At 43.7% G+C, this 21,983-nt stretch overlaps 1 protein-coding gene across 1 annotated transcript in view; it reads left to right on the top strand.

Annotated features, from left to right (window-relative positions):
* Window positions 1–21,051, top strand: part of EXT1 (exostosin glycosyltransferase 1) — a 291,965-nt gene extending 270,914 nt beyond the window's left edge. Inside the window, exons 6-11 of the mRNA XM_082858749.1 lie at window positions 915–1,033; window positions 2,292–2,387; window positions 8,468–8,557; window positions 13,654–13,814; window positions 16,458–16,629; window positions 20,365–21,051. Coding sequence (XP_082714875.1) covers window positions 915–1,033; window positions 2,292–2,387; window positions 8,468–8,557; window positions 13,654–13,814; window positions 16,458–16,629; window positions 20,365–20,550 — 824 coding nt within the window. The 3' untranslated portion in view covers window positions 20,551–21,051. The remainder of the gene's footprint in view (window positions 1–914; window positions 1,034–2,291; window positions 2,388–8,467; window positions 8,558–13,653; window positions 13,815–16,457; window positions 16,630–20,364) is intronic.
* Window positions 21,052–21,983: the final 932 nt, after the last annotated feature.

The raw sequence follows: 21,983 nt of genomic DNA, 5'->3' as shown, positions 1-21,983 counted from the left end.
TTATTTTGTACATTTATAGTACCTTTCCACCTCGGGCCTTAGAGCGCACAGTTGGCAGAGGTCTGGACCACATACTTTTCCTCTCAGCTGTGTCACTGGTACACAAAGAAGAGATTCTTGGGAGTAGAGCAGCTTCTACTCTGAAATAGTGATGATGGTGATTATGATAGCGGTAAGCTCATGCTGAGTACTTGCTGTCCGCAGGTCCTGTTCTAAGTGCTCTGTATGCATTAACTCATTTAATTTAATTCTCACAACAACTCCGTAACTTTGATACTGTGGCTATCAGCCCCATTTCACAGCTGTGGAAGCACAGAGGGTTAAGTAATTTTTCCAAGATCCCACCACCACTCAGTGGTGGAACTGAGCTTCAGACATAGACACTCATGCTCTGGACGTTGTTCTTTGAACCTTTACCACTTGCTAGTTATTATCTGAAATAGTATCAAACAGGCAAAAACCCCTTAACTACATAATTAAGAGTAAGACAGATGCACATAGCCTGGAAGAGAGAGCACTGTTTACAAAAATCCATCCTAAGACGTAAGTGACTGGAGTTAGATCCTTTCTTGGGTAGAGAGTGGTGAGTAGTGGTGTGTGTGCATAATTAGGCTTTGGGTGCCTAAAAAACAGAAGGGAGATCAAAGATGCCTCCCCAAGGGAGGAAGGAAATGACTATCAAAGGAAGAATCTGGAAATGGGCATTGAACTGTAAATCATCCAGGTCCCTAGACTCAGGCGGCAGTTAACTAGCAGCTTTTCACCTTGTTTTTGTTCTGTCAGGACACAAGAGGCAGAGGAAAAATACACTGGAAGGGAACATGAGCTCCAGGGCGAGGCAGAGCAGAGAGGACTAATTTTCTAAGTCTTGTTTTTCAGTGCTTCATTAGGCCTCTCTGCCCTTTCTGTTTCAGGTTTAAAGCCCCCCTCCAAATTCACTGCAGTCATCCACGCGGTGACCCCCCTGGTCTCTCAGTCCCAGCCAGTGTTGAAACTCCTCGTGGCTGCCGCCAAATCCCAGTACTGTGCTCAGGTGAGTGGCAGTGTTGACCACGGCGCCTGCGCCCTACTTCTCAGTGGACCAGAGCCCCCCAGCCCTCCCTGTGCCTTCCCGGCTACACACTGTGCTCCCCACGTCGGGCCCCGTTACTCCCCTTTCCTTTGTCACGCCTCGTTACGCCCTTTTCATCAGCTTAGAGGTTCTTGGAAGTGAAATCTGGTACAGGTAAGGGGTGGGTTACAAAGAGATCTTGGCCCTGGGGTAAAGTTAAATATTGGGTTGGTCCAAAAGTTCATTCGGGTTCTTCTAACATCTTTCGGAAAGACCTGAGCGAACTTTTTGGCCAGCCTGATATACACCAATACACTCTTTAAAGAATACATAGGCACATTCTCTCTTACGTGTCAGAGTGATAAAGGAACATCAGAAAGGCCACTGAGAGGACCCAGAAAACTCAGATTCCACGGCAGAAACCAATTCGTTGGTGTCAGGAGGCGTCAACTTTTCTTTCATGGCCACCGTGACTAATTATAAAATTGGGAAAGGAAGATGATACCTATGGTAATCATGTTTTCCAAATTAGTATCGCTCTCGTACTCTTAACGGTGGTTTTTCTGAATTGTAAATTACACAAGAAGGTTTACGCACGACAAAAGAATGGAATCACGTGGAAGTGTGCATTTTGGAGCTAAACGTTTTTATTGGAAATAACAGGATCACAGGAAATCAGCAACCATCCTGGAGAATCCAGAACATGAGCCCATGCCAGTCCTATCTTGAATTCTCTTCTTTCTCCCACGTTGCCTGGTGTAGCGTGAATGCATCGCAGACGTTCAGTGTGCGTTTTTATTCAATTGGATCGGCGTCGTTATCTTACTCGTCATCATAAGACATCAGAATTCAGAAAAACACTTTGTTAAAAACCAGCAACCCTGAAATGACTTCTTTCCTCCCCAGCTTTGTCCTACCCCCTTGACACAGTTTTCCTTAGGTTACTCTTTTTGTCCCCTCTCTTTGGTGGTTAGAGTGATCGGGTTCCGAGGGTTGTGTAGGAGTGGACTCACTTTTATTTTTTTAATTTTTATTGGAGGATAGTTGATTTACAATGTTGTGTTAGTTTCGGGTGTACAGAGGGGAGTGGACTCACTTTAAATTCAGTTTTGAGGTCTGCCATCCTGCCTTGCTTATATCCCCATTTCCTCTCTCTCTGTCTGTAAGAAGAAACTTTGGGTCGGAGGCCTATGTAAATCTAGCCCTACCAAGCCATCTCACGACCCCCTGTCCCTTTCAGATCATAGTTCTATGGAATTGTGACAAGCCTCTCCCAGCCAAACACCGCTGGCCTGCCACTGCCGTGCCTGTCATCGTGATTGAAGGAGAAAGCAAGGTAGGACCAGAGGGGACTTCACTGTGGAATCAGCGTGGAATCTTCGTGTCTTCAGTGGGGCACCATGGGTGTTGGTCTTAGCCATCTTCCTCCTGGGAAGTGCTGGCCTGGACTGTTTTTCCAAAACCATACCTGTCTCTGAATGTCCTCTGCTTTGACAGCCATAGGCTTTTTTTTTTTTAATTTTATTGAAGTATAGTTGATTTACAATGTTGTTTTTATTACTACTGTACAGCAACATGACTCAACTATACATAAATATATTCTTTTTCATATTCTTTTCCATTATGGTTTATCACAGGGTATTGAATATAGTTCCCTGTGCTATACAGTAGGACCGTGTTGTTTATCCATCCTATAAATAGTAGTTTGCATCTGCTAATCCCAAACTCCCATTCCTTCCCTCCTCTACGCCCCTCCCTCTTGGCAACTACAAGTCTGTTCTCTATGTCTGTGAGTCTATTTCTGTTTTGTAGATAAGTTCATTTGTGTCATTTTTTTTTAACTTTTTAAAAGATATTTATTTATTTATTTTTGGTTGTGTTGGGTCTTCATTGCTGCGCGTGGGCTTTCTCTAGTTGCGGCGAGCGGGGGCTACACTTCGTTGCAATGTGCGGGCTTCTCACTGCGGTGGCTTCTCTCTTGTTGTGGAGCATGGGCTCTAGAGCTCAGGCTTCAGTAGTTGTGGCACACAGGCTCCGTAGTTGTGGCTCGTGGGCTCTAGAGCGCAGGCTCAGTAGTTGTGGCGCACGGGCTTAGTTGCTCCGTGGCATGTGGGATCTTCCGGGACCAGGGATCAAACCCGTGTCCCCTGCATTGGCAGGCGGATTCTTAACCACTGCGCCACCGGGGAAGTCCCTGTGTCATATTTTAGATCCCACTTGTAAGTGTTATCATATGGTATTTGTTTTCCTCTTTCTGACTGACTTCACTTAGTATGATAATCTCTAGGTCCATCCATATTGCTGCAAATGGCATTATTTCATTCTTTTTAATGGCTGAGTAGTATCCCATTGTGTGTGTGTGTGTGTGTGTGTGTGTGTGTGTGTGCGCGCACACGTGCGCACACATGAATCACATCTTTATCCATTCATCTGTTGATGGACATTTAGGTTTTTTCCATGTCTTGGCTATTGTGAATAGTGCTGCTATGAACATAGAGATGCAGGTATCTTTTTGAATTATAGTTTCATCTGGGCATATGCCCAGGAGTGGGATTGCTGGATCATGGGCAGCTATATTTTTAGTTTTTTAAGGAACCTCCCTACTGTTTTCCATAGTGACAGCCGTAGGCTTTTGAATTGGGTCCTAATACTAACTCTTCAGGAGATGTGTGACCCTGACTATACCTTCCTTCTCTGAGCCTCAGTTTCCTCATCTACAAAATGGGAATAATAACACATACCACATGGGGTACTCTGAGGAGTAAATAAATTCAGGGCCTGGCAGTGGTGATCTTTCTGGACGTGATGAAGATGAAGATGAGGCCGCTGATGGTGGTGGTGATGCGTGAGGTTTGCTTAGCTGATTAATCTGAGTTAGTTGTGTCTTTGAGAGTAGTGGTTCTTCGTAACATTTATCTTAAAAAGGACATTTCCACCTTACTTTTGTTTTGAGGTGTCCATCAGAGACTCTCAGGGGTGCTGGCTGCCTAGCTGGCCCCTGCTTCCCTTCTCCAGTTCATTTTGCCTAGAACGGAATGATCTTCTTAATCATCTCATGGCCCTTACGGGAGTCTTTTTGCTAATGCTTTCAATTAACATCAGAGGCCGTGTATAATCTGGCCTTAGCTGGCCTTCCCAATCTTCTCTCTCATTGCTTTTCCTCTATAGATTTCATCAGTCACAGTTAACAGTACTGTGTCCCTTCCTACCCCTAAGTGTTGTCTTTCCCATTTGCTGTAAGTCTTGACATCCTTCCTCAGCTGTTCATTTCTGTTATTGAAATTCCCATATATTCTTTAAGCCCTGGTTCACATGCTCCCTCCTCTTCGAAATATCTTCCACTCTTTGCTGCCAGAGGTGAATTCTTTTTTCTCAGGCTTCTGCTTGTGGCTTTCTTGTAGATCTTATCCATTGTGAGGAAATTAGTCTCTATTAAATGACACTGCAATTGTCATCTAAGAGACTTCCTCCGTCAGTCCCCAGAGAGTTAGGTCATGAGAGATTGTCTCACACTAAGTAAACCCTCTTTGAGCCAGAATGAGAACGACCAAGGTATTAGGTTGCACCGTTTGAAATCATCATTTGGGTGGCTACAAGTGGCCACTTCATATAGTTCAGCAGGATGCACTGAGAATTGTAACTGTCACGTGCGTGGACAAGGTGATCCGTGCATTGTCTATTGAGTTCCAGTGTAGGCTGCCTACTGTGTGCTGGGCAACATGAGGAAACACAGTGGTGAATGTGACAGATACAGTCACAGCCTTCATAGGACTGGAGTCAAGCAGTGTGGTTATCAGAGAGCTGATTGGTAAGCACTTAATGAGAATAATCACATGCCTCTTGGCATCGGTCTTACTTACCCTTATGAATTCATCTCACCAATAGGTATGGTTTCACAAAAGGGACTGGCACAGAAAAATCTCCTGCCTATAACCCCATGTATCTGTCTCCCCAGTTCCAATGCCTGAAGCCCCGAACAGTCCTCAGATGGGTTCTCTTCACTTTGCACTTGGAAATTCTTTGTTTTTTTATGCTTCCATGGGTGACTAGATCTCCTTCTGGTAGATAAGCCTCTCTGTGAATATGTCAGGATATTGAAATAGGATCCATTCTGACTGACAGACTGGGAGCCATTCTGACTCCTATGGTTAGTATTGCACTTTTATGCACAGACTCATTGATTGATTTTATACTCTCACTCCCAGCTAGTAGTCCCAGTTTCTTTATTTCTAAGATGAAGATGATAATCATAGTACCTTTCTTGTAGGCTTTATCAGATGTGTCTTATAAGATACCTCCCATTCTCGCAGGCGTATTTATGTCTGGGCTTCTGGCCATTTGTTGAGTCCTAGACTTCACCTTGGCCACTGAATCCAGTCGGTCACGTGGTTCCTTCTCCCTCGTCGGGACCGTGCCACCTGATAAAGCATTTGCACTTAAGTCTTGCTTTAGACTGTATTCTAGGGCACCTGGGCTAAGACTTGGGCCCATTTTGATGATGGAATGAGATACTGCATTACAGGTGCTCAGCCCTGTACCTGGTCTACACTCAGGATTCAGTAAATGTCAGCTCCTCTTCTGGGCGGGGGGCATTGTAAAGTGATGGTTTGTATTATGGGCTTTGGGGTCAGACTTCCTCTATGTGACCTGAGACAAGTTATTTAATTCTGTGTGCCTCAGTCCCTCCTTCAGTAAGTGGAAGAAATCATAACACCTAACAGGACAGCTAAACGGATCAAAGGGTTTGCTCCTGTCCATGTAAACGTATTGCTGCTTAGGAGTGTGGACGCACATGGCAGGTGCTTGAAAAATGTCACCTCTCATGGTGCTTTGTATTATTACTTATGAACCTTTCTTATCTTCCCTACTAGACAGGGAACTTCTTGAGCCTTGGTCATTTCCTAGTTGTGTTTGTTCATTCTAGAAGGGTTTGGGCTGTTACATGGTAGCTAAGTAGCTCTTAAATGAGCTAACAAGGAAAACCCAGCTCCCTCAGGATTGACTTTGTAAGGACGTTGGCTCCTTTCATGCTAATCCACTGAACTTTTGGAACGTAGCTGAGGCAGGGTATTTGAAAGAGAGCCTCTGGTTTCTACACTAGATTTAGAAGTGGCTGACTTATGGGCTCTTAACTCTTATTGATGGAGCAAGTTCAGAAAAAGGAAATGGATCCTTTTAAACCCAGTGGTTGGGCCCATAATGGCGAAAGAAGTCATATATCCTCCTCCTCCCGCATTTTAAATTTCCATGTCTAGCCTTGAGTTTAAAATTGATGTGTTTGCTGCTTTGGTTGGAAAATTCTATTTTGAATTTATAGGCCTTGTCACTGCCGCTCTCCCCTGTAGGCTTAACAAGGGAAAGGTCAGGGCACCCCTAAGCTGGCAACTAATAACTTCTGCCTTAGTTAGTGGACATGTAAACAGTGTCAGGAGAATTGCTTCAGGCTGAGATTTCTGAGCCCTGTGTATGCGGGGTTGCTGATCGCTTTTGTATTTTATTTTGGAAGACTGAGAAAGAGACAGAAACACTTGACCCAGGTGGCAGATGTGTAGGAGCAGAGCCTGGAGTGTAGGTATATCCCTTGAGCTCCCACAGATGGGTTCTAGTGGGCATTTTCCATCCTTTAATGACGTGAGCCCTCCAGTAGCTTCTGCGGCATGTAAACCAAATCTGAGATGAGGCTTGCAGAGGAGCTGGCTCCCTGATGTAAATATAGCTTGGGCTTCTTTGGGGGGTTGTGGGGAGGGGTCCTTAGATTTGTGAGCCATGGCAGCCGGGCTAAGTGCCTCCCTCTTCCCTTTGTCTCTAGCATCCAACTGCTTCATTCCCTGGCCTTTGTGCCTTGAAAGTTGATGGCAAGTGTCTCCTCTCTCAGTCTCCGCGTAGGAATTGAGAGAGGAAGGCACAACAGTTAACATGCCTTCCAGAGGAAGTGGTGAATGAGAGATTGCCATGGGTGCCCACATTCACTTTTGAGGTCCTTTCAACCCCGAGACAGGTATAGCATAGGGCTGAGGTGCTCTATAGAATCACACCATCTGGGATGGTACGATGGTGGGTCCATCCTAAGCAAGACACAACCTTTCTGTACCTTAGTTTTCTCACCTATAAAACGGGTTTGTTATACAGATGAAATGAGATGATGTGCATAAAGAACTTGGAACATTTCCGGGACTTCCCTGGTGGTCCAGTGGGTAGAACTCCACGCTCCCAATACAGGGGGCCCAGGTGCGATCCCTGGTCGGGGAACTAGATCCCGCATGTCGCAAAATGAAGATCCTGCGTGCTGCAACTAAGACCCGGCGCAGCCTAAATAAATAAATAAGAACTTGGAACATTCCCTGACACAGAGTAAATGTTTTACAAAATGTTAGTTATTCTTATATCATCATTCTTATTAGGTATTCTACAGAAACTTCAGCACAGAAGTTCATGCTGGGACTGTCATAGGGTAGTCTCTTCAGTCTCAGTTTTTCAACTGATCTCCTCACCCCCCAGACCCTCACCACACACACACACACACACACACGCACACGCACACGCACACGCACACGTACACTCACCTCACCATGCCTTATCCTGGTGTTGCCCAAACTTCATACTACCTTCACAATGTTCCTAAATCCATGGACCACGTGTTCTATTGTTTAGTAGTTTTCTTTAAATCAGCTTACTTTTCACTTTAATGAAACTATTTTTGAATAATTCTACTAGTGCCTTTTATTGCTATAGCTACTAGTATATATGTGTACATATTTTTGCTTCTCTGAGCTAAAATTAATAAAGAGTAGAATTTTTAAATGTTTGTCTCTGCACCTCCTAAAAGGACCTGGCCTTCCCGTGGTGTGTGTCCCACACTTGGAATCACTGCTCCGTCCATCCACTCTTCCCTGGCCTCAGAGTGCTGGCTCTCCCCGCTGTGCCTTTGCATCTACTGAGCCCTCTTTCTGTTGGGCCTCATTTCTGTTTATCCCCAGTGGATTCCTGGCCATCAAGGTCCTGATTCAATGTGACTCTGAGGCTTTCGTTGCTCTTCCAAGCGGCTGGTTGCTGCATCCTCTGGTCTCCCGGCATCTCTCGTATCAGGCGAGGACCGATCATTCGCGTCTTGTTCTCTTGGTCATCTTGGTCTCCCTGCAGACTATGAACTCCTCCAAGACAGAGAATGTATCTTACTCACCTCTGTACTCCCTTCGACTAGCAAGGTGTCTGTACACAGTAGGTGCCCAGTAATGGTGGAACCAAATGAATCTCCACGGATGGGAAGTGGAAGCCTTCTATGTTGAGAGGTGACATGGTGGTGGAGCGTCCTTTGTGAAGTTGACTATGGGGGAAATTTTCCTGAAAACAAGACTGTCCATTCACCTCTCTTTTCCCCAATTCCTTCCCTCCTGCCTGCTTTCCCCCGCCTCCCAGGTTATGAGCAGCCGTTTTCTGCCCTATGACAACATCATCACAGACGCCGTGCTCAGCCTTGACGAGGACACTGTGCTTTCAACCACGGAGGTAAGCAGCCTGACCAAGGAGGGGCGGAGTGCCTTGCGGGCAGTTGCCTCAAACCCCAAGGTGCCGGCGCCTCTTTTGCCCTTGCCTTGGCCAAGCCCAAAACGTTTTTCAAAACTTCCTGCAGAGTTGGTTTGAATCCACCCGGTTCCTGTGAGCACCTTGCCGCCACCTGGCACCCTGATGAGGGCATTTTCCCCTTTGTTTCCTCTGCTAATCGGTTCCTCATTTGCGAGGCTGCACCTCACCTCACCCCTCCCTCCTTTTGTTTGTTTGTTTGTTTGTTTGTTTTTAAACAGTGCAGGTGTGCAGAGGGACCCAGGGGAGGCGGGCAGGGGCACCTGTTTAGCATTTTCTTGAAACCACGCTCCGGGAGCCCATCTTTCCTGATTCTTCTAACGCCTGTGTGGGCGTGTGTTGACTCTGTTGGGGAACACACTATTCTGGGTTCTAAAGGCAGCTTTTCCATCTGGGTTGGAAGTGTGCATTTTCTTCAACCCACACGAGAGCAAACGGTTTCACTTGAAGGCTGAGATGGAGATCCGTGCTATTTCAGATGTTCAGGTATTTGTGCCCCAAAATAAGATTGCACGGAGCAATGTGTGAGGGAGAGGGAGAGAAGAGGAAAGATAGCTATGCTGGAAAACCAATTTTTACAACTCGAATGAGTATTGATCTCTGAAACCGCACTTCAAACCGTAGAGGGGACCAAAGACAGTTACACAAAAATGTAGTAGATCGCAAATACATTATTCATGGTAGCTGCTAAAAAGCTTGGAGACTTAGCTACTTATCCTGTTCCCCTTCTTTTATTCCTTTTTATTCATAATCATTTTCTTTTCGATTTAAATGTCGACACTTACCAGCAGGCGCTTTCCTGGTTGGCAGTCTGATTCTAACGGCCCGCTGCCCACATAGCCAGGACTCATGGTGACTTGGGCTAGCAGTCTCTGTGTCTCTTCAAATTCCATGGATGCTTCAAGTCTCCATCAGATGGAGTTCAGCAGACGTTCTGTGTAAGGGCAACCAAAATCACCCCAGGACAACATGTCCTGCACCTCACCTTGGTCAAAGGCTTTCTATGCAGCCAAAGCTCTATAAATACTCGGTGAATGAGTGATGTTGGAGGGATGCGTGCTGTGCAGATTAAAGTGTGAGCACACAGCCAGTTTTGTCATGTGTGAGTCGGCAGGAGAAAGCAGCGGTGGGGGGAAGGGGAGAGATGCTTAATGTTCAAAGAGAATGACTGCAATGGAATACAAGGAACGGGTCGCTCCAGCCTGCGTTTTTTCTCCTGCTTCCTGCAAGGGAGGCTGGCATCCCTGGAACAAATTCATTCAACAGGTATTTATTGAGGGATGTCTTTGTTCTGGTCTCTGCCAGTTCCTGCCTGTAGCCGCCAGAGTCCTGGCAGCAAACAATTCAAATCAGGTGACTCAAATGAAGGGATTTAGTACGACTTAGGGAGGTGAGTGGGGTTAAAGGATGACACAGGAGAGGGAGAGGCACCTGGGGAGTGGCACGAGCTGGAAGCAGCTCCTACTTCTAGGCCTGAAGAAGTGAAGGAAGGAAACAGTGTTTCTGGTGTCCCTGAGAGGGGGAACTAGGGAGAAGAGGCTGCCCTACAAGAGCTATGACCATGGAGGGGTGTGGCACCTACCGGAACTCTGGGGCCAAAGCTGGGGTGGGAAGCAGGGGAGAAATACTGTCCTCTCTCTGTCCCACCTCCATTTTCCTGCCAGCAACGCGCATTGACCTAACCCAATCAGCCACCAGCTGGCAAGGAGGACCAGGTTATGCAGTCCACAGAGTTCCATTGTCTCAGGCGTAGGGCATGGCAGGAAGAGCGGAGAGTGGATCTCGGAGAGCAAACAGAGGAAAGGCAGCACGTTGCCACGTGAAACGTATGGTCAAGACTACAGCATATTCCTGAATCGTTACCCCATGACCTGAAGTATTGACTGATCTCTCATCTTCCGCTGGGCACAGAGCAATTGATCTCACACTCGGATTTGTTTCTCTCTGTCCCACGGTGAAATAACTTTCAGCTGCTGTGATGTAGCCACGTGCTGGTGAATTTCTTTTCAAAGAATAGCAATTCCAGCCTCTCAGTGCATGCTGGGAAGAACTTGTGCTGTATGTGGAGCAATTAGAAGTCAGCATGGGTTGAGCATGAGATGGAAATTTAAGAGGCTGGCCGTCTGGTTTGTTTACTTTTCCGGCTGAACAGTGGAGGAGTCGTGTTGCCTGACATCGTGGAGGACGAGGGTTTCTCTTTTTTTTAGGTGAATAGATGTTGGTTCATTTTATTTCCTTGCTAAGGATTCTTGGCTTGTTTAAATGCCTCTCTGTAGTATTAAGGATAGATTTTTAAACAGTGTCCTATAAAGGGTATTAGATAGAGTTGGTTTATAGTTACTTACATTTATCTGGGTTGCTTCAAATTCTCAAAAGAAAACCGATGTTAGTTTTTAAGAGGCCATAAGCTGACCTTTGCCTCCTTTGATGTGTTAATGAGCTGTGTGAAAGCAGAACTATCACAAGAATCATAGTTTTATTGGAATTTACTTTTGAGTTGCTTTGAAATGACTTGAAATGGCTTTGAGATAGTAAGGAATTCATGTGATGAAAACGCCCCATCGGTGTGTGCGTCTCCTTTTCAGAGGATAATGGAAAACGCCAAAGAGTGCTGACAGCCAGGCTGATTCTTTGACGCCGGGCTGCATAATGTACTATCCCATCAGTTGGCACCATTAGTATTGAACGCCAGTGATGATGTGCAGGTTATCATGACCTGCTTTCAGTTTTTTGGCAAATACTGTCCACTCCCCTGCTATCTTTTAACTTTGAGACGCCCCTTACCCCACCACGCTTCCTTAATGTGTGTCCCAACACCCTACTTTTTTTCCCCCCAGGTATTATAGCTTTGGGGAAAAACCTATATCGTTAAGGCTTTCTTATCTTGAGTCAGGGCACCAAACTAAATCTCCATAAAAATTTAAATTCATGGCTGTTTACAAAAATCATGTCTTCTAACTAAGCCCCAAGAATTCAGAGATAAAAGGACCCTTACGGATCACCCAGGCCAGTGTTTCCCAAACCTAGGATTTCACTGACATGTTTACCTAGGATGAGGCTTAAAAAAAAAAAAAAAAGAGTATGCCGTTTAAAGAAAAACATTAACTAAGTTATCGAATATGTGGTGGGAATGTGGGAGAAGGAGCGATGATGGTTATGCATGTGGTGAAAGCTTGGGAAATACTGATCTAGGCTTATTTGCTTCGTCTTGTAATTGAGGTAAAATTCACACAGCATAAAATGAACCATCTTCAAATGTAGGATTCAGTGGCGTTTAATACCTTCACAGTGTTGTATGCTTATGACCTCTACTTCATTCTGAAACATTTTCATTACCCTAAAAGGAAACCCTGTATCCATTCATCAGTCAGCCCCTGTCCTTTGGAACCACCAATCTGTTTTCCACGTCTGTGGATTTGTGTATTCTGCACACTTCTTGTAAGTGGAATCATACAATATGGGGCCTTTTGTGTGTGGCTTCTTTCACTCAGCATAATGTTTTCAAGGTCTGTCCGTGTCGTGGCATGCATACGCGTCAGTGTTTCATTCCTTTCTATAGCTGAATAATATTCCATTGAATGGATATACCATGTTTGGTTTATTTATTGATGAGTTGATGGCGTTTGGGTTGTTTCCACCTTTGGGCTATTGTGCACAGTTATTTGCTCTGCTTTTGAACCCCTGGGAGGTCAGGAACTGGACTTGCCAACATCACTCAGCCACCCAGCCACCATCACAGTGCCAAGACTTGAAATATCTGTGGAATAAATGAAAATTCCGTATGCATTGCTTATCAAGAAGAGATAGGGCAAAGGTTGTTGGGTGCACGTGTAACCTGTATAAGATAAATTGTTTCCAACACTGTAGCCACAGAGCTAGAAGGGAAGCGATGATAACAGTACACACCAAATCTGAAACCAGATGGCTTGGGTTCAAATCTCAGCTCTGCCACTTACTAACTCAGAAAAGTTATTTGAACCTCCATATCCTTAGCTTCCCTCTCTGTAAACTGGACACTTTAAAATTACCTACTTCACAGGGCTACTGTGAGGATGAAATGAGTTAAAATATGTAAGTTCTTACAACCATGCCTGTTGTATTATAAGCATTACACAATTATGACCATTATATGATGGTTTGCTGTTACTGGGTTTTTTTGGGGGGCGGGGTTGTTTTGTTTTTACTTTCTGTATGTTGTTTTATGTGTCATTCATCAAAGAATCATAGAAAGTCAAAAGTGAGTTTATACATTTGAAAACAGACTATTTGTTAATTACACACGTTAGTTTGTAGCAGGTTCAGAAGTACTTGCTTTGGGTTATTTTGAGCACTAGGAGGCCATTTCACTGCATTTCCTTTAAAAATAATCTTGGCCTGTCCCCACGTATTCCTAGTGATTCTTCAATGTGGGTGTGTTTTCTAAATTTCCTCGCACTGAGCATCTTCACACCTGAGAGGCCTGAATGACTGTTCTTGATGATATCTGCTTTGTATTCCTGTTAGAACCCGTGTGCTTTTTAAACATCTTTTCTCTGGCTTTTAAGTGGATGCTTTGATTTTAGTCACTGTGGCTTTGCTGTGTGCTGGTGATGATGTATGCTCTATATTCATACTGTAGATGTATATAGAAAGTCTGCTCCTGTTTATAAAACAGATGCATTTATGCCTGCCATCAATCAGTGGTCACTTATCTTTTGGAGGTTGGTGGGGGGAAGCAACTGATTTTTTGACTTTTTAGCTTGAGTAGACTGGATTTCTAAAGGACATATCCACCAATGTATTTTTTTTTCCTTCTTTCATTTCCACACTAATCTGAAGTTTCTTTAACAGAAAACATTAAAATGTGCATAATTACGGGGCCAAATGTCAAGCAGTCAGTTTAATTTGCTGATGAAGACATGGAATTAATGTTTCGCAACAGTCCCGGGATTTCACATTACGAATTAGCAGGGGGAAGGGGATGTTTTGTTGACATTTGTTAACACCGTTGATTGCTTGTTTGGCTTGTGTTCTGCCTGCAGGTGGATTTTGCGTTCACCGTGTGGCAGAGCTTCCCCGAGAGGATTGTAGGGTACCCTGCACGCAGCCATTTCTGGGACAACTCGAAAGAGCGGTGGGGCTACACGTCCAAGTGGACGAACGACTACTCCATGGTGTTGACGGGAGCTGCTCTTTACCACAAGTGAGGAGTTTGGATGACTTATATTGCTTTTTATATGAGTTTCTGGCTGCTGCAGAGATGGGAACTTGGGCCAAATCTTGTTAACAACCTTAATGGAAATTAGTTTGGAAAATCCCCATTTCAATTCTGTTGATGTGGCCAACGTGTATCTTTGAAATCAGTAAAACCTCTTGGCTTATGGCATCTTTAGAAACTATGGTAGAGCAGCATCTTCAGCGACTCTGAGGTGTGGAGACGTACTCAGGGTGTATTGAGTAACTGAATGTGTAGAAGAACAGCAAAGTAAACGCTTAATTGAGCACCTCCAGCCCTGTTCTAGGTGCTTAGGATTTACCGCTGAGTAAAATAGGAAAAAACTTTTCTGCCCATACAGATTTTGTATTCTAACAAGGGGAGAGGCAATACACATAATAATTCTATAATATATTAAGAGAGAGGCTTCCCTGGTGGCGCAGTGGTTAAGAATCCGCCTGCTGGGCTTCCCTGGTGGCACAGTGGTTGAGAGTCCGCCTGCCGACGCAGGGGACGCGGGTTCGTGCCCCGGTCTGGGAAGATCCCACATGCCGCGGAGCGGCTGGGCCCGTGAGCCACGGCCGCTGAGCCTGCGCATCTGGAGCCTGTGCTCCACAACGGGAGAGGCCACAACAGTGAGAGGCCCGCGTACCGAAAAAAAAAAAAAAAAATCCGCCTGCCCATGCAGGGAACACGGGTTTGAGCCCTGGTCCGGGAAGATCCCACATGGAGTGGAGCAACTAAGCCCGTGCGCTGCAACTACTGAGCCTGCGCTCTAGAGCCCACGAGCCACAACTACCAAAGCCCGCGTGCCACAACTACTGACGCGTGCGTGCCTAGAGCCCGTGCTCCTCAATGAAGAGTAGCCCCCGGTCGCTGCAACTAGAGAAAGCCCGCATGCAGCAATGAAGACGAACACAGCCAAAAATAAATAAAATAAAAATAAATAAATTAAAATATGTATCTCTTAGGAGATAAGACAAAGCAGAGCAGGGCAAAGGTGGAGAAGGGGCAGGTTGGGGGTGATCCTCACTGAACGGATGAGGAGAAAGGAAGAAGAAGTCAGCCAGGAGAACACCTGTAGGAGGAGTGCTCTGGCGTGGGGAACAGTGTGAAAGGATGCCCTGAGACAGGATGCTGGAGGAATATCCAGAAGACCTATGTGACCAGAGTGGAGTGAGGGGCAAGCAGGTGAGAGAGGTCATGGGATCCCAGATGCAGGACCCTACTTTCCATCATGAGGACTTGACAGTCTTCTAAGTTACGTGGGGAGCCGGTGCAGGGGTGTGAGCAGAGCAATCCTTCTTATGTTTTAGGCATCTACTGTGAAGACTGTGGTGAAGATAGACGATAAGGGGGCCAGGGGAGAAGCAGGGAGACTTATTAGGAGGTGACTGACATTATCTAGGCAAGAGATGATGGAGCCTGGGTCAGGAAGTGAGCAACAGACGTGGGAAGGTAGTGATCAGATTGTGGGCATATTTTGAAGATGCTCCAGCATGATGTCCTGACAGATTGGGTACAGAGTTTGATGACTCTTAGGGTTTTTGACCTGAAGAGCTAGAAGTATAGAGTAGTAAGCCATCAACAGAGTTGGGGAAAGGCGTAGATGGAATAGGTATTAGGGAAAATATAGGAGTTCAGTCTTGGGCATGTAGGGACATTTAAAAGAGTGTGTTGAAAAAGTCAGGGATGGAGATGTAAATTTGGGAGCTGTTTGCATAGATTTGGTCTTTAAAGCTAGGAGACTCAGGTAAGATGGCCAAATTCATGAGTGTAGAAGGCTGATGGTCCTGACTCAATCATTATTGAAATCCCCTCCTTAGTAAGGTGAACACACCAATCTTAACCTGGTCTTTTTTAGTAAAAAAAATAGAGAATCCTGTCATCTCAAGGATGGAGTTGGAAATGCACAAGGTATAAGTATTTAGGGTGACTGAATTTTGATCTCAAGACTCCACCTCTTTCTTCCCGCCACCACCATTCAGTGAATCAAATTCATTCAAACGATTTTGCCAGTAAACATATGCTATATATTCCTCCAAAAAAAATACTAGGGTGAGAAATAATTCAAATAAATTGTGGGTTCTCCATAATGATTGACCACCAGATTGATTGGGGTTTTGCTCTAACAGTGTTGAAACACATGGCTTACAGGCCAGAAAAAATGGAATGGTTATACTGTTGAACTCAGAGTTATGGGATAGTATTGAATACAGTTCTGATTAAACCAGTAATTAAAATTGTAAAGCAACTTGTAATGATATGTGGATCACATGTAAGTAACTTCTCCTGCCATCTAAGTATTCGGTTTCTAACCAACCAGCCTGATATTAAAGTTAGCCTGGGCACGCAATAGCTCCATCTGTGTGTTTCTCTGTACCTTGTTTCCTTATCTGTAGTACCTACATCATAGGTTTCTTCTAAGGATTAGATGAGGCATTTCTTGTAAAGTACTTTAGAACATTACCTGGTATATAGTATATACCGTATAAATGACAATTGTCATCATCATCATCAACCATGATATGTTTAGGGATTCAAAGAATGAGTATGTGGTTTCTGACAAAGAAGACCACCTGTCATTTTATAATGATGGCCCCTGCTGAAACCTGTCTTTGGTTTGTACAGATATTATCACTACCTTTACACCCATTACCTGCCAGCCAGCCTGAAGAACATGGTGGACCAGCTGGCCAACTGTGAGGACATACTCATGAATTTCCTGGTGTCTGCTGTGACAAAATTGCCTCCAATCAAAGTGACCCAGAAGAAACAGTATAAGGAGACAATGATGGGACAGGTAAGAGAAGGAGAACTCTCCCCCCTTGCTTTGCTCACTGGTGACTCAGTCTGAGGTAATGAGGACTCACTGTTCCTCTAGGAAGCATAATGACAAGATATCAGGAAACAAACCACATGCAAGAGCTCTGAGGGAGTGTATGTTTGGACGTGGGTAATTGGGAAGATGTAAGTCAAGAGTATCTTCATGTCAAGAGTATAAAAGCTGTCTAAATTGGTGCAGCCACTATGGAGAAAAGTATGGAGGTTCCTTAAGAAACTAAAAATAGAGTTACCATATGATCAGCAGTCTCATTCCTGGGCATACATCCAGAGAAAACTCTAAATCGAAAATACCCATGTACCCCAATGTTCATAGCAGCACTGTTTACAAAAGCCAAGACATGCCATCAACCTAAGTGTCCATCGACAGATGAATGGATAAAGAAGATGTGACATTATATATATATATGCAATGGAATATTAGCCATGAAAATGAATGAAATAATGCCATTTGCAGCAACATGGATGGACCTAGGGATTATCATACTAAGAGAAGTAAGTCAGACAGAGAAAGACAAATATCATATAAAATTGCTTATATGTGGAATCTTAAAAAATGATACAAATGAACTTATTTACAAAACAGAAGTAGACTCACAGACATAGAAAACAAACTGTGGTTACCAAAGGGGATAGTGGGTGTGGGGAGAGATAAATTAGGAGTTTAGGATTAACAGATACACACTACTATATATAAAATAGGTAAATAACAAGGACCTACTGTCTAGCACAGTGACCAATACTCAGTATCTTGTAATAACCTATAATGGAAAAGAATCTAAAAAAGAATATGTATCTGTATAACTGAATCACTTTGCTGTACACCTGAAACTAACACAACATTTTTACTTCAAAAAAGTTGAATAAAGAAATAAAAGCGCTCATGTGACCTACCAGGTGGCATAAGAAAGACGTCTCTTCTCCAGAGTTAAAGACCTAAAGAGAATTTATGCAAGTTTATTTTAGGTGTTTTATTGAGTGGCTAGTAATGCTCTCAACACAGCCTCCTAATGGCTGCTCTTGAGTCGGATGCACATTGTGGAGGCAGATGAGGAGTCATAGTACTTGGTTTTCAGTTCTAGAGCCAGCACTTCATTGCTGTAGGCAACTCAGTTACCTTCCAAAACTCAATTGTCTCGTCTTTAAAATGGAAATGGTGAAATCTACCTCACAGCGTTGAGGTCAGACGTATGAAAGCATTTGCCAAAGTAAAATACAGTGTTGGGTCACAAACGATTACTGCTAAAGATACTTTCAGCAAAATATAATCTTTCTCTTTTTACAAGTAAGAAAACTAGGACCCAGAGCATTTAAGCATATTGCCAGAAGTCACCCAGGATTAGAGACAACTTGGAATTGAATCCCGGCCTCTGTTTCTTCCACTATTTATTCTTCTCCACCTCAGGGTCCTTTTATTCATCTTGGACAGAGCCCAGTACTCTATGTACGAAATCAAAAAGCATTAGACCATTTAGATCTACCCAAGTGAAATCATGAAGAATCCAGCAGGATTTGAGTCAACCTAAAAGGACATACTTATGTAGTTATATCAGTTCAGTTTGGGGGGTTTTCCGTGTACCTTGTTCTAACAGTTATTGAAAATCACATATAAATCCAGCTTTTGCAGAGGAAAATGTAACCAGGCCTCATGTTAACACAATTGATGGTTTTTCATTCACTGAATTTAGTAAAAGCAAAAAATTTACAGGATTTTAAGTTTATAAAATTTAATAATTTAATATTTACCAAATATGTACAGGTTATCAGGCATTGGTCTAGGTACTAGGTACTGGACAAAGCAAAGAATCGAGTAGAAAATTCTATTTCCCTCTAACTACTAAAAGGACAGGCGAGAGGATTTACAAGAATTTGTCATTTTTAAGACTGAAAGACTTTTCAAATTCAAGCAAAATGTATTGAGTACCCATGCATATTCATATTTATTATCTCATTTAAAGATACACCATTCCTTTAATGTTGTTAACTCAGAGTCCTCTGGACTCCCCTGAGGTTATACACAAATTAGGGGTGGATCTCATAACGTATGGTTTCTTAGGGGTTGGTTTTTTACTCTTTTCGTAGATTTGCCTAATTCTACCAAACCAATATTTCTAGTGACTTTACACATCTTTTGGAACAAATCTAAATTTAGGCTTAGGTCTAACTAGACATATCTAGCTAGATATGTGCTATATTTGCCCCCTTCTTCCCATCATATATACTAGTTTATTGAATGTTTGTGTGACTGGTGGAGTAAATGGATATCGTGCTCTAACATTATGCCTTTATAACACAGGAAAGATATCTTCTGTAATATGTTGGTTGACCCAAAATAAATGTTAAAATCAAGAGGCAAAAAAGAGACTTGAATGATTCACTTGGACTCTTTTTTTTTTTTTTTCATTTGTAAGAGAATAAGAATGAGCTTAGGCTCTTGACAGTGTTTCCCTTTGAGGATGTGAGCACTCACCGGGATGTAGTGGGTCTAGCCCTTTGGGAATAAGTGGACCAATCAGAAATGGCCTGCAAGCTCATCCCAAATTAGGAGAAAAATGGAGGTACCTTTGGGACTTCCGGCTCTTATATGGACTCAACTGGTCAGCTTAATTTGATGCTCTCTCTGATTTACCAAGCAGAGTTCCTCTGGTACAAAAGGTAAAGAATGAAACCTGAGTTCTGCCCCTTTCTAGCCCTGAACAAACAATTTTAACTTCCTTGAACCTGCTTCCTCATCTGTACGGCGGAGATGTTATTACCTGGGTAGATAACTCCACCAGGTTGCTGCGAAGCTCAAATGAGCTCATGAAAGCACTTTACAAAGAGTGTTTTGTTTGTTGTTCTGCTGCTCCGAGATAACTTGACATTTGTATTTACCTTCGATGCTTTCTTTCAAGCATGTTGACACTTGTGGTTTTAAAGTGACTCAGTGATTCTCACAGCAAAATGTACCTTCCTATGAAAGTATTTTCTAACAATGCACGAGGATGCAAACACATTACACACACACACACACACACACACACACACACACACACACATACACCATTCAACAGTGGCCTATTGACATAAATGAGTTGGTGGGTTTTTTCCGACATAATTGGGCAGCCCACCTTTTCCTTGTTTCATAAAAACACGATTTTAAAGACATTATGCTTAGTTGATCTATTTAAATTTCAGCAATCAAGTCACTTAAGGCATTCTTTTAAATCAATGTCCGTCATTTAAATGGTCTAAAAATATTTAACCAACCTTAGGGTCAACATGGAGAGCTGAAGAGACGGCAGCCATCTTTCTACTTACCCAGAATCAACCAAATTAACGGGGGGGTTTCAGAAAATTATCTGTGAAACCGTAAATACATTATTAGTCATCGCATTTGCTCCCAAGTGCGAAGAAAAGTTTTATGTTTAGTGACCACAGCAGTTTCATGGACCAGAGAATGTGTCCGTCCCTATGGATCTTTGTATGTTTGGGGCATTGGGAAGCGTGGCAGGTCTCGGGAAAACCTTCTGCGAGGCTGAAAATCCGGATCCATGCTTGCGTCTTCACCAGGCACGTGATGGGGCCGCGTGGTGGCCAGGCCAGACCCTGAGCCCTACTGCGTGCCCGTTAAGCCTGACTTCGTTTTCGGCCGTGTGTCCATCTCACCTGGCACCTGTCTCATCGTCTTCCTTCTTTCTCTCCCTTTCCCCAGACCTCTCGGGCTTCCCGCTGGGCTGACCCTGACCACTTTGCCCAGCGACAGAGCTGCATGAATACGTTTGCCAGCTGGTTTGGCTACATGCCGCTGATCCACTCTCAGATGAGGCTCGACCCCGTCCTCTTTAAAGACCAGGTCTCTATTCTGCGGAAGAAATACCGAGACATCGAGCGACTTTGAGGAACCTGGCCGAGTCGGGGGAGGGGAGCAAGAAGGGCCAGAGGATGGGGTCAGCGGCTCTCTCTTCCCCGTGCACATCCGCTCAGCAGCGGAGCTAGATTGTGCCAAGTATCCAAATAAACTAAGATGATCAAAGTGACAAAAAAAAAGAATATAAAGGAAAATAAAAAGGCCAATGGAAACTCTACTCCTGACTCGTGGGACTGCACAGGACTGCCCCAGACTCACCTCACTGGCTTCTATGTCCCAAGACTAGGTTGTGTACAGTTTAATTATGGAACATTAAATAATTATTTTTGAAATGATTGCTATGCAGGTTTAAACTTTTTTAATGATCAAAACTATTAAAAACCAGAGTTCTTTCTTTAATCAAAATTGTGTTGGTTGTGGATATTTCAAAGCTGCTGCTCCTCTTTCACAGACAGCATTGCCGTCGGTCACGCGGGGTGCCCTGCAGTTTCGAGAAGCTCGGACTTCATGGAAAAAACCATAAGTCACTCTACCCCATGTCAAGAAATAGCCAAGCATAACTAAGACGAGTTCATGACTCAGCTTTGCCAGAGCAAATTGTTTTCCATTTTGAATTTGCAGATCCACTTGAACTTTTATCTCTAAAATGTTGCTGCATGAGAAGAAGTATAATGACCTCCAGGTAGACAGTTCTAACTGAAAACTTCATGTTTGAGATAAAGATGATCATCTTTTTCATTGCGGGCTTGCGGGAAGTTAGTACCAAGAAAACGCTAGTGTACTTAAGAAGTGTTCAGTTTACACAAGGAACCATGCAAACAATCTACCAGCATATTAGTGAGATGGAAGTATTGACCCATAATAGTAACCTAGTGCTTTTCACGGGGGTGGGTTCGATTACACATTCAACCACTGACACACGTCTGCTTAGGGCTGGGGAAAGGCTTTGGTTTCAAGGCAAAGGAAGAATGAGTGTATCGTTGGCTCGGCAGGAGTCACAAGACAAGCTCTTTTCATGGTTGTGAAAACCTCGTTTCAGAAGCTTCTCTATTGAAGAAGAAGTAATAATGTTGACATTCCCACCATTGAACTTGAGGATTGCTGAGAAGTAAACGGAGGGTGTATCTCACCGTTGGGACCCTGATACCACTTTTAGCCAAACAGTGTTTTGAACGAGAATCTGGCAAACAAAATAATCAGAAACAAATGTGAATACTGTTTTCTTTCATTTTAATTTTTATATCTGTAGAATCTGTAGTTTAGTCGTGCTTCTTGTCAAAAAGAACATTTCTATCCCTGGAAATGCTGCTTTGAGCTTCTGATCATTACAAAATTGCAATTACAAACTGAAAAAATATATATATCCCTTAACTCCATTATAAAAGATGGAGACTTCTGAGATTAGACACTTGCTTCTACTTGGAAGAGGCAAGAGAGAATAAAGAAGAGAAAGACATTATTGG

Source organism: Leucopleurus acutus (assembly GCF_964270905.1).
Source record: "Leucopleurus acutus genome assembly, chromosome: 17".
NCBI classification, from domain to species: Eukaryota; Metazoa; Chordata; class Mammalia; order Artiodactyla; family Delphinidae; genus Leucopleurus; species Leucopleurus acutus.
The sequence above is the reverse complement of the archived record's forward strand: the minus strand, read 5'-3'. Positions and strand labels throughout refer to the sequence as shown.